At 36.6% G+C, this 17313-nt stretch overlaps 1 protein-coding gene across 1 annotated transcript in view; it reads right to left on the bottom strand.

The window, feature by feature from the left end:
* Positions 1-157: 157 nt before the first annotated feature.
* Positions 158-17313, bottom strand: part of LOC144956904 (uncharacterized) — a 26929-nt gene continuing 9773 nt past the window's right edge. The window contains exons 2-6 of the mRNA XM_078887716.1: positions 17270-17313; positions 14700-14818; positions 11306-11433; positions 9253-9939; positions 158-932 (exon numbers count right to left, since the gene is read on the bottom strand). The exon at positions 17270-17313 is cut by the window's right edge and continues 1379 nt beyond it. Coding sequence (XP_078743842.1) covers positions 658-932; positions 9253-9939; positions 11306-11433; positions 14700-14818; positions 17270-17313 — 1253 coding nt within the window. The 3' untranslated portion in view covers positions 158-657. The remainder of the gene's footprint in view (positions 933-9252; positions 9940-11305; positions 11434-14699; positions 14819-17269) is intronic.

Here is a 17313-nt window from a genome sequence, read left to right as displayed (position 1 = left end):
ATATATATATATATATATATATATATATATATAAACAATAATAATGCTTTTCAATGGCACATTCCAATATAAAGTATATTTCACATAACAACATAATATATTAGATTATAAGCATAATTATAAAATTTAAATTATGAATGACGAGAGATTTTCCCCATTTTATTGAATTTATTAACACCTACGTGAGCGTATTTGCAGATCTGACAAGCTTAACAGTTAGGGGCTCATTGTTGCAATATAAATATTCTTAAACAAACGCTAAATATTGTCCTTAACAACAGTAATTTCTTTTTTTTTTTAAAGCCCATAATACCCTTCAACAGTCGTAACGTCACTTCCTTCCTAATGACGCATGGTAACTTAGTAACACAGGCTCTAAACTATCGGAACAATGGCGGACGCCCGTATGAAATATTTCTCCGGCGAGCATAAAAGCGTATCCAAAGGGAAAAAAAAAACCCCATAAATTTGATCATGTTTTGACTTTTACACATTCTGATCACAAGGCATATGAAAAGTTCTAGTCAGCATGAAAAATAAAAAGAATTGATTTTCTTTGTTTAGAACCAAGATGGCCGCCGTTGCCGGGCGGCGTGACATCAGACTGCTGAATCAAATTGTGTTCAGTTATCAGACCTGCAAATAATGTAACGTATATCAAAACACAATCCCATACGACACCGCGCTGGCAAGTCCAAAAATAGCTGCTATGCAAACGATGTGCACAAATAACCGTTTCCGGTCTCGTGGTATCAAAAAGTTGCTGGCGTCGGTGGTGATGTTGAAAAGAAGATGAGACAGCGTCAAGTAGACGATGGTTGCCAAGGCAAAATTGAGCAGTGGGTAGTTTGGCAGGTAGACCAGAAGTGTTCTGGCATTTGACAGGAGGTAGACGTGGAGCTGGGACAGGTAGGTTTCCAACGTGATTTTACCTGGGGACGATAACAAAAAAAAAATTTGTAGAATTTTGTATTTTTATGGAAAGTTAGAATTAAATTGAGCATTTAGATATGCCCGAGTGGTTAAGGCATTGCACTGCGACCCGGAAGGTCCCGGGTTCGATCCCCGCATCAGGCACTTTCGTTTTTTTCATTGAGCAAGATTATTAACCCCCAATTTGCTCACTTGGACAACATGGGTGATTCCTGTTAACATCAGACATCTTGTTTGATGAGTTATCTATATTCCTTCATGGAATGCCTCGGCGACGATATTTTATGATGTCGTGGCGGAAGGGCATAATATTTATATTATATATATATATATATATATATATATAATATATATATATATATATATATATATATATATATATATCGGGCAAGGACAGCTATACTCTAAAGCCCTCCTTGGTCTTGGGCAATATCCACTAAACGTGCTCAAAGTGCCTTACAAACGGTCCCTGAACAGCACCAACACCTAACATGAAGAACGAGACATGACGCCTTTTAGGCGATATTACACCTTTTCCGACGCTGTTAACGGCCAAGTACTCATTTTACATTTTACACCCGAGAACGATGAGCAGAGAATGTGAGTAAAGAGCCTTTTCCAAGGACTCAACTGGGCGCCGAGCGAGGCTCCGATCCGAAAGAGGGTGTCATACCACACATTGCCGTAAACAATGCCGGCATCTGATAATTTGTGACCACTCGTCTCAATACGGTATTATCGTTGTTGATATTTCGCGTACAGTCGTAAGCGGCACGTTTCGAATACAATCATATCTCTCAGTCTCAGAGTCTCAGGGAAAGAAAAGAACCGGCACAGTGCATGACTAATGAAAGATTTTACAGACCATCGCATGATGAAGGGTCCCAAAACAACAAAGTTATGTCTAGTTGTCTAGTTGTTTTATAATAAGTATATATATATATATATATATATATATATATATATATATATATATATATATATATATATATATATATATAATATATATATAAATTATGCCCTTTACCCCACGACATCATAAGATGTCGTCGCCTAGGCATTTCACGAAGGAATATAGATAATTCATCAAACAAGATGTCGGATGTCAACGGGAATCACCCACGTTGTCCAAGTGAGCAAATTAGGGGTTAATAATCTTGCTCAAGGAAAAAAACGAAAGTGCCTGAAGCGGTGCTCGAACCCGGGACATTCCGGGTCACAGTGAATTGCCTTAACCTCTCGCCCATTTCGCCCCCATATATATATATATATATATATATATATATATATATATATATATATATATATATATATATATATATATATATATATACATAATATATTTATATATATATAATATATATATTATATATATATATATATATATATATATATATATATATATATATATATATATATATATATATATATATATATATATTACTGATAAAGGGGTAACCCGAAAAGATCACGTTATAATGCCTTCGTTTATTGAATTGAAGCTTCCGTTCAATTTCCTACTGTTATTTCCTTATTGTCATAAATTTTATGGCGGCCGTCCCTTTGTTACATTTTCATGATATTGATACGATATTACATGCTACACTGCTGCTATTGATATCATTGTGCTATACATTTTATATTTGTAACTTTTGTATATTTATTTGTAACGTGCATTGAGCATCACACAGTGATGAAATTGTGCGATATAAATGCCATGTATTATCATCATCATCATCATCATCATCATCATCATCATCATCATCATCATCATCATCATTATTATTATTATTATTATTATTATTATTATTATTATCATGAGTATGGGGCGGCGGGGGGGGGGGGGGGGGGGGGGGGGGGCGAAGTGGTCGAGTGGTTACGGTATTGCACTGTGGCCCGGAGTGTCCCGGGTTCGAGCCCCGCTTCAGGCACTTTCGTTTTTTTTTCCTTGAGAAAGATCATTAACCCCCAATTGGCTCACTTAGACAACCAAGGGGGGGGGGGGGGGGGGGTTCCTGTTGCCATCAGACATCTTGTTTGATGAATTATCTCTACTCCCCCCTGGAATGCCTAGGCGACAATATCTTATAATGTCGTGGCGGAAGGGCATAATCTTTTAATATTTTTTTTAAAAAGAGTATATCACAAAAGCATTTAATATAACATTGTTGATACAGTGTTAAAGCAATCTGATACAAATAAAATTATAACACTAATAAAGAAAACTGGCGACAGATGTCGGGTGAAATAAAATAGTCATTAAAATGCGATGGACACACTGGGTGCGGGCAATCCCCGTTAAATAACCTTGTCAGATGGGTTGTATCGACATGCGACACATGTCATACCAGTATGGGGAAGGGTAGATGGGTAGGTCGCCCCGTGGATATGACTAGATGGTCAACGAAGAGGTATTTCACATGCCCTGACAGAGAGAACGTCAACATAGCATTGCGCATGCGTCTTTCTTATCAACTGAGAAAATCTATCATTTGGTTATTGAGATATCACTACTTATATTTCAGAAATTTATTTTTAAATTAATGTTATTATATATATATATATATATATATATATATATATATATATATATATATATATATATATATATATATATATACTTTTATAAAATAAAAAATATAAAATATAACCGATTAACTTATATTGATGGAAAGTTCACGAATGCATCAGTTAAATCGTTTCTCAACCACCTTTTACTCTAAGTTACCGAACCGTGAAGTCAGTGATTTCCACGACGGGTAATCGTAATCTTGGGTGCATTCCTTATTATTTTTCATTCTTTGCAACACGTCACTGTGAACTTTTCATCAAAATAAGTTTATTGCTTATACTTTCATTTTATAAAAGTATGTATATCTCATTAACCAAACGATAGATTTCCTCAGTTGATAAGAGAGAGACGCATGCGCAGTGCTATTCGTGTCATACCGGAAGTAGCTCTTTCCGTTTGATGAATAGGAAGATCGGGCTATCAATACACTCTTCTTGATTTATGATTAGTTATCTAAAGCTATTTTCCCTCCCCTCGATTCAAAATGAATCGACTTTTTCAACAGATATTTCTCACAGAGTTATTGACTTATATTTACAAAACCATCATGCTTCAGAGATGTTGCGTTTACAAATGCAGTAATCGAACTGCGAATGATAGCAGTCGCCGTTTCCATAGATAAGATCAAACTAAACGAGGGAAGTGATCATCATTATTTCTTGTTAAATTATCAGTATAGAGCAGTAAAGTTAGGTGCCCCAAACGTAAACAATAACAAGTTTGCTAGTGATTTCCGTTAGGGACCGGAATAATTTACGCACAATATAGGTCTCCCAATTTTGTAGTTTGAGTTGTAGGCAATACACTTTCAGTATTGAAAATATGTTTACATAAAATCTAACAGTTGCAGAAATAATAATATAAGGCTAAATTATTATGAAAATCAGGCTCCGAATAATTCTCGTTTTGTTCACACCAGCGCAATAATTTGCTCTGGTCTAAAATAGATAGACTGTAACTTTTGATAAATTTTAGAAAATTTTACCTTTTGTTCCATAAAATATCCATATCTAGACATTATTTGATGCATGATCGAGTATTTATGAATATGTGTTTCTTTGCCACCTAACAGCCAAATTTTAAAGGTTATTTTTTTCTATTATTTACATTGGAACGTGAGCTGTCAAGACAGGAACATGTGGTTTGCCACGTGCTTCTCGACCTTTGTTTACGTTTGGGGCACCTAACTTTACTGCTCTATAGTTGCTGTATCGTATCGTATTTATATCGGAAATTTCTTATATCGCCCAACACGCCCAACTTCGGAACTGTTGACTCTTTTGTTATTTCGAAACAAATTAAAAAATAGTCTGTTTTTATTGTCTATAAAATAAATACTTTTTGTTATTTCGAAACAACTAAAAAATTATTTTTTACAGTCTGTTTTTATTGTCAATAAAATAAAAACTTTTTGTTATTTCGAAACAAATAAAAAAAATATTTTTCGTGACAATTATTATTTGTAAAAAAAATATTACTTGCTTAAAAGTCTGCAGTAAACCGAGTTATCTCATTCCAAGACAAAGACAGAAAACAATTCAAAACACATATTATAGGGGAATTTAAGACATAGCAAGTGACTTCCTGCCCAAGATGGAAGGTCCAAACAAAATCTTTAAAAATTGTCAGGGACCCTTTTTGATTGACAACAGCGTCCGTTGTCTTATGTCGAAAAACATTTGTAATGTCACCTAACAGGCGTCACGTCTCGTTCTACGTGTTACGTGTTGCTGTTGGCCAGGGACCCTTTGTAAAGCGCTTTGAGCACGTTTAGTGAATATTGCGCTAAATAAAATCTCAAGTCTTTTTTAATCTAAATCTCAGTCTCGTGTTTTGACTTTAAAAAATAAATAAAATAAAATTCCCTTTATTCATCCCATAGGGGAAATTTGACTTTTGGTCTGTTCGAAGAGAAGACTGGAATAACCCAGGCGGTAGCCGCAGTGCCGCGCCGCAAATTGAGCTAGGGCGAGGTGACTTGCTCAAGGCCCCCCCCCCCCCCATAGCGTAGAGGCGGATGTCGAACTCGGTACCTTTCGGGTACGAAGTAAAGACCGACCGCTGAGCCACGCTGCCCCCATTTGAATAACAGATGTTTCACTTCTAAAGAGCTTACATAAATTATAATCTGTGTTTACATCGTGATTAGGCAGTGAAACTTGTGAAAGAAATTGATATTATATATGCATATATATCTTTTTGCTATGTTGGCAAGCTGTTGATATAGATTTTTTTTTACTAGTGTCATATACTCGTAGTATGAGTCTCGGGTTATTCAATCAATCAACATACAGTGCATTCACTTTTAAAAATTACGTCAGTTGTCGTATGGTTTATAAAAACTAGTCGAATGAATATTTAAGTGGTTCCATTTTTGACTCGAAAATTTTAAATAATAATAATAATAATAATAATAATAATAATAATAATAATAATAATAATAATAATAATAATAATAATAATAATAATAATAATAATAATAATATGGGTTTTATATAGCGCCTTACCCCGTATATCAACAAGCTAAAAGCACTTAACAGCAACGTGGCTACTTTCACTCAAACATACAACCACTCAAACATGCAATATGAAACAAAGCAATATAATTCTACAGTACTGCATATATAAAAAAGAAACGGGTTAAGATATTTTTTAAAGAAATCTGCATCATTACTGTCTCTGATACATCATATAATATTCAATTCTCCTCTCCACGAAATGACATTGTCTCATCAAATCTCGTTGATGTGTCGGGCATATCTGTATCCGGCAATACCCGGGGCAACAAAATAGACTTTATTGGTGAGCATGCGTATATATGAATATTCGGCACCCCTTATCTGGAACTCCCTTCCAAGAAGATGTATCAGAGACAGTATTGCCGGATACAGATATGCCCGACACATCAACGAGATTTGATGAGACAAAGTCATTTCGTGGAGAGGAGAGTTGAATATATATATATATATATATATATATATATATATATATATATATATATATATATATATATATATATATTATATATATATACCAGCATACCTTGCCTTTCAATGTCTTCACAACACTGCTCAAGATTATTTTAAATCACTTCTTACTTCTGCCCATATTTCAAGTCGCTAATTCAGGTCTTCTAACTAGGTATCATTTGAAAGAAAAATCCCTAAAACTAAATTTGCCTTTTCTGCTCCAGCTGTGTGAAACTCATTAACTACTTATACAAGAAACTGTCAGACAAATCACTCAAAACTGAGTTATTTAGATCTACCTATCAAATGAATCGTTGATATACATGTGTGTGTGTGTGTGTGTGTGTGTGTGCGTATGTGTGTTATTTGTATCTGTCTATGTTTGTATATCACATATGTCTATATGTGTGTATATATTTGTATTTATATGTTATAGTGTATATATATATATATATATATATATATATATATATATATATATATATATATATATACATGTGTGAATATATGCAAATGTGTGTGTGCGTGCGTGGGGGGGGGGAGGATGTTTTTGTGTCTGTGTGTGTTTGTGTGTGTGTGTTTGTGTGTATATATATATATATATATATATATATTATATATATATATATTGTGTGTGTGTGTGTGTGTGTATGTATGTATGTGTATATTTATTAATTTATTTCCTTATTATTTGTTACTGCCATTGTGAAGCGCTATTGAGCATGGTAAATGGATAATGACGATATCTATATAAATTTCCCATCACATCACATTACATTGCATCTCATATTATATCTTTGTTTTCGAGTCTTTGTTCTCATAATGTCATTCTGCCACAATTTGTAAATTCGCTGCTTCAACCAATGGACTGGACAAAGTCGATGAAATCGGTCGTACTTCAACAAAACGCTTATTAAGGGCAGCGTGGCTCAGTGGTAAGGTCTTTGCTTCCTACCCGAAAGGTACCGAGTTCAATCACCCACCGCAGCGTTGTGTGGCCTTGAGCAAGTCACCTCGCCCTAGCTCACTTTGGGCGATGTTCTGCGGCTGACGCCGGGGTTATTCCAGTCTGCCCTTGGAATAGACCCTAAAGATAAATTTCCCCTTGGGGATGAACAAATGGAATCTTATTTTTATATTTTATTTTATATTTACATTTTGGAGAGAAAAGAATCCTTTTTTTTATTTTTTAAACCAGTTAACTGCCGTGCCCTGAAAAAAACACGTATTAAAAAACGTGTGCAGAAAACTCCCGTCCTGGGGCTATGTTGTCTATTTATTATTATTATTATTATTATTATTATTATTATTATTATTATTATTATTATTATTATTATTATTATTATTATTATTATTATTATTATTATTATTATTATATCATTATTATCATTATTGTGGTAAGACACGCGTTTTCGGATCGGAAGGTCCTGGGTTCGAGTTCGAGCGAGCATCGCTCGGCACATAGTTGTGTCCTTGGAAAAGGCTGTCAATTCACATTCTCTCATCATACTAAGGTGTAAAATGAGTACCTCAGCAGCGTTGTAGCTGTCGGAAAAAACTGTAATATCGCCTAAAGGGTGTTCTACATGTTACGTGTTGTTGTTGTTGGACCTTTTGAAATCGCTTTGAGCACGTTTATCGAAAACTGCTCTATTTTAAAGCTCAAGGTGTTTTTGTTTTTTTTGTTTATTGATTTTTTTTTTCAAATATCGATCGATTTAAATGACTCTCATCTGAGCAAAACGCCCTCAAACCCCTGGGACTTCGCGAAGTCTTCCTGAAAGTTCCAGGCTTTTTCGTTTTTTTTCGATAAGCGACCCTTTATCTAAACTCTCTCCTTACCGATCATTTTCAGAATTTTCCCCAAAATGGCAGGCTTACTCAGAAGAAAAAATTATTTTTTAAACTCAAACAATCTCTCTAAGAACAACAACTTTATGTTCTTATTAATTAAACAGAGAACACTGTGATGTACAAAATAAAACTGAATAAGAAAAAATGTAAATTGTGTCGTAACAAATGTGACGATTTTGCTGTAGGTGGTAAGGAGAGGGTTAAATAAATAGCCAAAGGTAATTGATTAGACACTTGAATTCATTCATTCGTCTTTTGTGTTTCATTCATTGTGTTTTGCTGATATAGGGGAAACTCGAAACGTCAACATAAACTATTTTAGTTTATTGAGTCGAAGCTTCCATTCAATTTCCTATTTTTAAAGTGCGGTTATAATATGGTCTAGTGGTATGACACTCGCCTCCGGATCGGAAGGTCCTGGGTTCGAGTCCCGAGCGGCGATAGTTGAGTCCTTGGAATATAGTCTCTTTACTCACAGTCTCTCTAACCGTACTCAGGTGTAAAGTAAAAACCTGGCTGCCAACAGCGTTTCCTCTATCGGAAAATTTGTAATATATCATATAACAAGCGTCATGCCTCGTTCTACGTGTTACGTGTTGCTGTTTGTCAGGGACCCTTTGTAAAGCGCTTTGAGCATGTTTAGTGGCTATTGCGCTATAGTTCAAGTTCAAGTTCGGTTTGTTTGGGGGTTGGGTTTTGGGGGGGGGGGGTAGTTTTCCTTTTTTATTTTTTTGTTTGTTTGTTTGTTGTTTTGTTTTTTTGTTGTTGTTGTTTTGTTGTTTTGTTGGTGGTTTTTTTCTTTTTGTTTTGTTTTGTGTTTGTTTTGATTTGTTTGTTTGTTTGTTTGTTTGTTTGTTTTTTGGTGTTTTTTTTTTTTTTTTGGGGGGGGGGGGGGTGTTTTTAAATTTTAATGTGTATACTCACCTAACCAGGAGAACATTGCGATGTGTTTACTCCGAATACTGGGATGGATATTCCTCAGCACAATGAACACCAAAATTGGAATTCCAGACGTATAAGGATGGATAGCGTTGTAGGAATATTTATCCTTTCCCATGAAAGTGGCGTTCCACAACACTCCGATCAACAAAGCACCAAAACCTAAACCCGACCGAATCGCGACCTTTTTCATGTGATCCTTGTTTGAAATAGATTTGGAATCCAAATAGTTCATGAAGGTTTCGAAATGAGGGTAGTTGTAAGCGCACAGCATTCCGATGAAACAAGCCCAGTGGTCCAGCCCTGCTCTGAATGCCCATTCGTGCATTATGTCATATTTATTGTGGTAATCGTGGTATCCTAAAATAAAATGAATGGGACGAAATATCGTTTGGCTCACGCCGGGTACGTCAAAGATAATTGCGTTGCACACGGCGTAAGCGGCGAATTTAACCGCCATTTTCAATGGATCAGTATTCCAGGAGTTGAGAACTCTCATAAAGACGTAGACCGTTAAAAACCAGTAGGTGTGCATGGCGCAGATGTAGTACAGCATGTATTCGTTGTTTGTAACCATGGCGACGAAGATTACCAGGAAGTTGAGTCGGAAAAGCATCTTGAGCATGCGCCACATGGAGAAGTCTTTCCGTATCCAAAAGAAAGAGAAGTTGCCTAAAAGAAGAAAAAAATATGGATAAATGATGAGATGGCAATAACTCACAACGTCGACAGAGGGAACGATTTTACCTGCTTGGAGGAATAGAAATAAAAATTTTGAAGCGAATATTTAGCATGGTAAACCTGTGGGGATGCGCTATATAAATATTCCTGTTTTTTATTGCATTTATTTGGCTATTGAAAAACAATTGGGGGGTGGGGGGGGGGGGAGTCTCGATAGCTCAGTTGGTAGAGCACTCACATCACACTCGAGGTCGATCCCGGGTAAAGTCGAGGTTTTTCTTCGACCCATTTATCCACTTGGCAGTGATTAGGTATAGGGGTCTGTTAGCTCGGGCGGAAATTACTTTGTTATAGACTAGCTTAGCGTCCTATTCAAAGGACAGCAAACCATTGTTATATTATTATTATTATTATCCCTGACACGCTATATAAACCGGAATGAACTCCGGCTCAATGGCTCTGAAGTAATTATTATTATTATTATTATTATTATTATTATTATTATTATTATTATTATTATTATTATTATTTATTTTATTATTATTATTATTATTATTATTATTATATATTATTATTATTTATTATTATTATTATTATTATTATTATTATTATATCATTATCATTATTATTATTATTATTATTATTTATTATTATTTATTATTATTATTATTATTATTATTATTATATTATTATTATATTATTATTATTATTATATATATGTATTATATTAGTAGTAGTAGTAGTAGTAGTAGTAGTAGTAGTAGTAGTAGTAGTAGTAGTAGTAGTTAGTAGTAGTATAGTAGTAGTTAGTAGTAGTAGTAGTTAGTAGTAGTTAGTAGTAGTATGTAGTATAGTAGTAGTAGTAGTAGTTATAATCATAATAATTATTATTATTTTAATATTATTATTATTATTATTATTATATTATTATTATTATTATTTTATAGTATAGTTAGTAGTATAGTAGTAGTAGTAGTAGTAGTAGTAGTAGTGTAGTAGTAGTAGTAGTAGTAGTAGTAGTAGTAGTAGTAGTAGTAGTAGTAGTAGTAGTAGTAGTATTAGTATTATAATCATAATAATTATTATTATTTTAATCATTATTATTATTATTATTATTATTATTATTATTATTATTATTATTATTATTATTATTATGGATCGTTATCATCATCAGCATCATCATCATTATCATCATCGTCGTCGTCACCACCATCATCATCATCATTATTTATATTATTATTAATATTATTATTATTATTATTATTATTATTATTATTATTATTATTATTATTATTATTATTATTATTATTATTATTATTATTATTATTATGGAAAATAAGCTGGACTACTGACGTACCAAATCCTGTCATCCAGACATAACAGGCGATATAGACTCGAATCCAATTGTACCACTCGGCAGCCTTAAAGTAGTGATACCACACAAACATCACCTGCATCCAGCCTTTCCATTCCTCTGTCTGGTCTCTGGAATTCAGAACCAAAAGAAACGGTTAAAGTTTGAGACTGTTGGAAAGTTGGTTGGGGGGTGGGAGGGGGGGGGGTCATCATAATCTATAAACCAGTCGTGAGTCGAGTCGCAGTGCAGCTCGCTCTGTAAGTGAGCTAGAGCTGATGTTTTCTTTATAAAGACGCACACAGCGCTTACGACAGATTTAGGGCATAATTTCAGCACCGGTAAAAAGGAAGAAAATATTAGAAAATTAAAAGATTCAATTCAAAGTACGCGAGAGAAAGTAAGACAAGGAGACTTAACCCTCTCCTTACCAGCCATTTTCAGGATTTTCCCCATAACTTCACACCCAACTTACACAAAAATAGATTTTTTATAACCCAAACACAATAAATGAGCTTCTAAATGAGCTTTTATATAGCGCAATATCCACTAAATGTGCTCAAAGCGCTTTACAAGGGGTCCCTGGTCAACAGCAACATTTAACATGTAGGACGGGACATGCTGCCTGTTAGGCGATATTACAATTTTTCGGACAAAGACAACGCTGTTAACGGCCAGGTACTCATTTTACACCCGAGTACGGTGAGAGAATGTGAGTAAAGAGTCTTTTCCAAGGACTCAACTATGCGCCGAGCGAGGCTCGAACCCAGGACCTTCCGATCCGAAAGCGAGTGTCATACCACTAGACCACACAGCCGTAACGTTCTTGCGACACATAATTTCTTTAGCAAAACATGCTCTACAACACACTGTTCATTTTCTTTAAATTTGATGGTGTACAAGAGAAATTTGAACAAGAAAAATGTTGGTTGTATCGAAACGAATGTGACGATTTTCCTATAGTTGGTAAGGAGAGGGTTCATAGGGGTAAAGATGAAGATTCCAAGAGCACATTATCAATCTGTGTACTTTGTTTGAGATCACCTTAAAGTCTCATCTATACTCAGCGGTCCAGTCTTTGCTTCGTACTCGAAAGGTACCGAGTTCGGTTACCCGTCGTTTGCGCTGTGTGGCCTTGAGCAAGTTACCTCGCCCAAGCTCATTTTGCGGCGATGCACTGCGGCTAAAGGCTGGATTATTTCCAGTCTTCCCTTGGAATAGACCCTAGAGACAATTTCCCCTATGGGATGAATAAAGGGAATATAAGCACAAGATCCCACTAAAATGAATACACTCAAATGCTTACACACCATAATACTTTCAGAAAACAGAAAATAACAGAGAGATGATTTAAAAGGGGGAAAACATCACCTCTCAAAAACTATGATAATACATTTGACTGTTTCCCTCCCAGCCAGGGACTGCGGTCAGGACAAAACAATGTAATCTCATCATTCCAAGACAAAAGCAAAGAGCAAGTTGGAAAGCAGATTATGTAAGGGGAAAGATGAACAGCAAGTGATTTCCTTACAGGAGCTTGGATAAATGATAAGCCCAAGGCCTGCGTGACGGGGGAAGAACTGGATACGTACCTTCTGTTTACAAAGCAAAGACCATGAGGGCTAACCCACACGGAGACCGACTCCAACGACCCGGCACTGCCGTCCTCTGCCGTTTTCCGGATAATTACGTCGGGCACGGACAAAAGAGACTAAAGAGAAGAGCAGTTAGAGCTACTCATACGACCAAGTTCGAAAAAAAAGACAGAGGAAGTTGGGTGCTTGGTATGGGTAGGACGTCGAGCGGCTCTTCTCTTTATTCTTAGTATTTTGTCCGTGCCGGACGGTTTTATCCGGAAGACGGCAATGCCGGGTCGTCAGAGTCAGTCTCCCGCGTGGGTTAGTCCTGACGCTGTGCCAAACTGCCCCCCCCCCCCCCCCCCCCCCCAAAGATATCAATATTATATTCAGGGTTGCCAATTAATGAGGCGAAAAGTTATTTAATTTTTACGCTAACACATACGCTAAGGCACCTTTCTGAGTGTTGAACTCCAGTAAGAAGACATAATGTACTTACTTTTTTTCAGTTTAGCAGGTGATTGGTAAAATATACTGAGGGTTTATAACATACTAAATTCCGTAAATATACGGAGAATTGGCAACCTTGTGTATCCATTGCCATCTTTAAAAATAAATATAATATATTGAAAACCTACTACAAGCATATTATTCCATATTCATTTTTTGTTTGTTCTTGAAAGGCAAGATATCAAAACATTGTCTTAAAGAAACATACAATCATAACAATAATATTAATAAATCCTCCAACTACCTCAACGTCTCCTCCTCCTCCTCCTCCTCCTTCTTCTTCTTCTTCTTCTTCTTCTTCTTCTTCTTCTTCTTCTTCTTCTTCTTCTTCTTCTTCTTCTTCTTCTTCTTCTTCTTCTTCTTCTTCTTCCAAATTGTCATGGTCTCATTGTTCTAATGGAAATACTCTCAAACCAACACAAAATATTGTCTATTACAACAATATCAAACCAAGCCCATAATTGGATTCGATTATCAGGCCTGCTAATTGGTTAACACATTGGTTAAACCAGAAGCTAGAAAGGGAATCTAAAATTGAATATGATCAGAAATATTATATTTTTATCGTTGTCATATTAAATATCTATAAATTCAATTTCCTCAATGAAACATAAATATAACCAAGTTTTGTAATTTTGACAATAAAATTCAATTTAAGCACCCCGACATACTATCGATTTGAGACTGTCAGACCTGCCAACCCTTACGAAAAATAAGTAAAATTATGAAATTTTGCTTCCACTTTCAGAACTCCGTGAGCATCTCAACTTCATTAAAACTTTTTAAAATGAGAGCTGATGCCAGACTCCATATTCCTTACGACTTTGGAGTGTTATTTTAATCCCTATGAGAGTAAATTGTTGATATTTGTAAGTTAACAATAGGATTCAATAGTCGTACCGTCACTTCCTTCCTTATGACGTATGGTAACTTAGTAACACTGGCTCTAAACTATCGGAACAATGGCGGACGCCGTATGAAATATTTCTCCGACGAGCTTAAAAGCGTATCCAGAGGAAAAAAACCCCATCAATTTGATCATGTTTTGACTTTTACACATTCTGATCACAAGGCATATGAAAAGGGAATGAAAAGTTCTCGCCAGCATGAAGAATAAAAAGTAAAGATTTTCTTTGTTTAGAACCAAGATGGCCGCCGTTGCCGGGCGCGTGACATCAGACTACTGAATCCAATTACGACTAGATCTACAATTTTTAATCTCAAAAACAAAAGACGAATTTTTAGATTTGCAAGAAGGCAGGTCTGCCAGTAGGCAACGTTTGTTAGACAACCAGTTGCATTGCACTGACCTATTTAAAACTTTATCCTGATTGTCTTTGATGGTGAAGGCTATGGCGACAAGAAAGAATAAAAATACGAGGAAGCAGAACACATCCCTGGAATACGCCCTTGGTCCTTGAGGGAACATCTGAAGCAGAACAGAAATCATAGTATATAATAGTTAGCTTAAATAGGATTGATCACTATCTAACTTTTTTTTTTTACATTGGTCTGATTCTCCTTTTCCTACCACCACCCCCCTCCTCCTCCTCCTCCTCCTCCTCCTCCTCCTCCTCCTCCTCCTCCTTCTCATCGTCATCATCATTCTTCTCTTCAATCTCCTCCTCCACCTCCATGTACTCCTTTCCTTTGTTTTGTTTTGCTTTGTTTTTTTTTTGTTTGTTTTTTTTTTTTTGTTTTTTTTTTTTGGGGGGGGGGGGGGTGGGGGGGTTGGGGGGGTTGTTTGTTTTTTGTTGTTTTTTTTTTCTTCTCCCCTTCCTGTTCTTGATCTTCCAGTAATTTTTGCATTTCCTCATTTCCCTTTGCCATCATCTCCTTGTATTCTACTTCTCCATTTATTTCTATTTTTAAAAGAAAACAATAACACCAAACAAAATAAAGATTTTTTAAAAAATTACGCCTTCCGTCACCGAATTATTAGATACCTTCTCCAAGGCATTCCATAAATGAATTTAGATAATCCATCAAACAAGATGTCTGATGTCAACAGGAATCACCCATGTTGTCCAAAGAGTTTAATTGGTGGTTTAAAATAAATCTTGCCAAAGGAAAAAAAACCAAAGTGCCTGAAGCAGGGTTCGTACTACTACTACTACTACTACTACTACTACTACTACTACTACTACTACTACTACTACTACTACTACTACTACTACTACTACTACTACAACTGCTACTACAACAACAACAACACTACTACTACTACTACTACTACTACTACTACTACTACTACTACTAGTAGTAGTAGTAGTAGTAGTAGTAGTAGTAGTAGTAGTAGTAGTAGTAGTAGTAGTAGTAGTAGTAGTAGTAGTAGTAGTAGTAGTAGTAGTTGTTGTTGTTGATGTAGTAGTAGTAGTAGTAGTAGTAGTAGTAGTAGTAGTAGTAGTAGTAGTAGTAGTAGTAGTAGTAGTAGTGGTAGTAGTAGTAGTAGTAGAAGAAGAAGAAGAAGAAGAAGAAGAAGAAGAAGATGATGATGATGATGATGATGATGATGATGATGATGATGATGATGATGATGATGATGACAGGAGAATGAGGAGGAGGAGGAAGAGAAGAAGAGGTAGGAGGAGGACGAGACGGAGAAGGAAGAGGAGTAGGAGGAGGAAGAGAAGAAGAGGTAGGAGGAGGACGAGACGGAGAAGGAAGAGGAGTAGGAGGAGGAAGAGAAGAAGAGGTAGGAGGAGGACGAGAAGGAGAAGGAAGAGGAGTAGGAGGAGGAAGAGAAGAAGAGTAGGAGGAGGACGAGAAGGAGAAGAAGAGGTAGAGGTAGGAAGAGACGGTAGGAGAGGACGAGACGGGAAGGAGGGAGTAGGAGGAGAAGAGAAGAAGAGGTAGGAGGAGGACGAGAGGAGAAGGAAGAGGAGTAGGAGGAGGAAGAGAAGAAGAGGTAGGAGGAGGAAGAGAAGGAGAGAAGGAAGGAGGAGAAGGGTAGGAGAGGACGAGAAGAGAAGAAGAGGTAGGAGGAGGAACGAGAGAAGGAGAAGGAAGAGGAGTAGGAGGAGGAAGAGAAGAAGAGGTAGGAGGAGGACGAGAAGGAGAAGGAAGAGGAGTAGGAGGAGGAAGAGAAGAAGAGGTAGGAGGAGGACGAGAAGGAGAAGGAAGAGGAGTAGGAGGAGGAAGAGAAGAAGAGGTAGGAGGAGGACGAGAAGGAGAAGGAAGAGGAGTAGGAGGAGGAAGAGAAGAAGAGGTAGGAGGAGGACGAGAAGGAGAGAGAAGAGGAGTAGGAGGAGGAAGAGAAGAAGAGGTAGGAGGAGGACGAGAAGGAGAAGGAAGAGGATTAGGAGGAGGAAGAGAAGAAGAGGTAGGAGGAGGACGAGAGGAGAAGGAAGAGGTTAGGAGGAGGAAGAGAAGAAGAGGTAGGAGGAGCGAGAGGAGAAGGAAGAGGAGTAGGAGGAGGAAAGAAGAAGAGGTAGGAGGAGGTCGAGAGGAGAAGGAAGAGGAGTAGGAGGAGGAAAGAAGAAGAGGTAGGAGGAGGACGAGAGGAGAAGGAAGAGGAGAGGAGGAGGAAGAGAAGAAGAGGTAGGAGGAGGACGAGACGGAGAAGGAAGAGAGAGATAGGAGGAGGGAGACGAGAAGGAAGAGAGGTTAGAGGAGGAGAGAGAAGGGTAGACGAGAGAGAAGGAAGAGGAGTAGGAGGAGGAAGAGAAGAAGAGGTAGGAGGAGGTCGAGAAGGAGAAGGAAGAGGAGTAGGAGGAGGAAGAGATAAAGAAGAACAATTATATCAACAGCTATTCTCTTGTGATAAAATTCAATTCTATTTTCTATGCCTCGAACTAATTTTTCTCTTACTTACTGACGAAATAATTTCATCATAAATTTGTTAGATATATGGGGGGGGGGGGGGGGGGGGTATGCTCACCTTCCAGTAATCACAGAAATAGAATAAAATCATGATACATCCAA

This window comes from Berghia stephanieae, chromosome 11 (assembly GCF_034508935.2).
Source record: "Berghia stephanieae isolate SIO BIC M18660-M18661 chromosome 11, UCSD_Bste_1.3, whole genome shotgun sequence".
In the NCBI taxonomy this organism is placed as follows: domain Eukaryota; kingdom Metazoa; phylum Mollusca; class Gastropoda; order Nudibranchia; family Aeolidiidae; genus Berghia; species Berghia stephanieae.
This window is presented reverse-complemented; position numbering and strand designations above follow the sequence as displayed.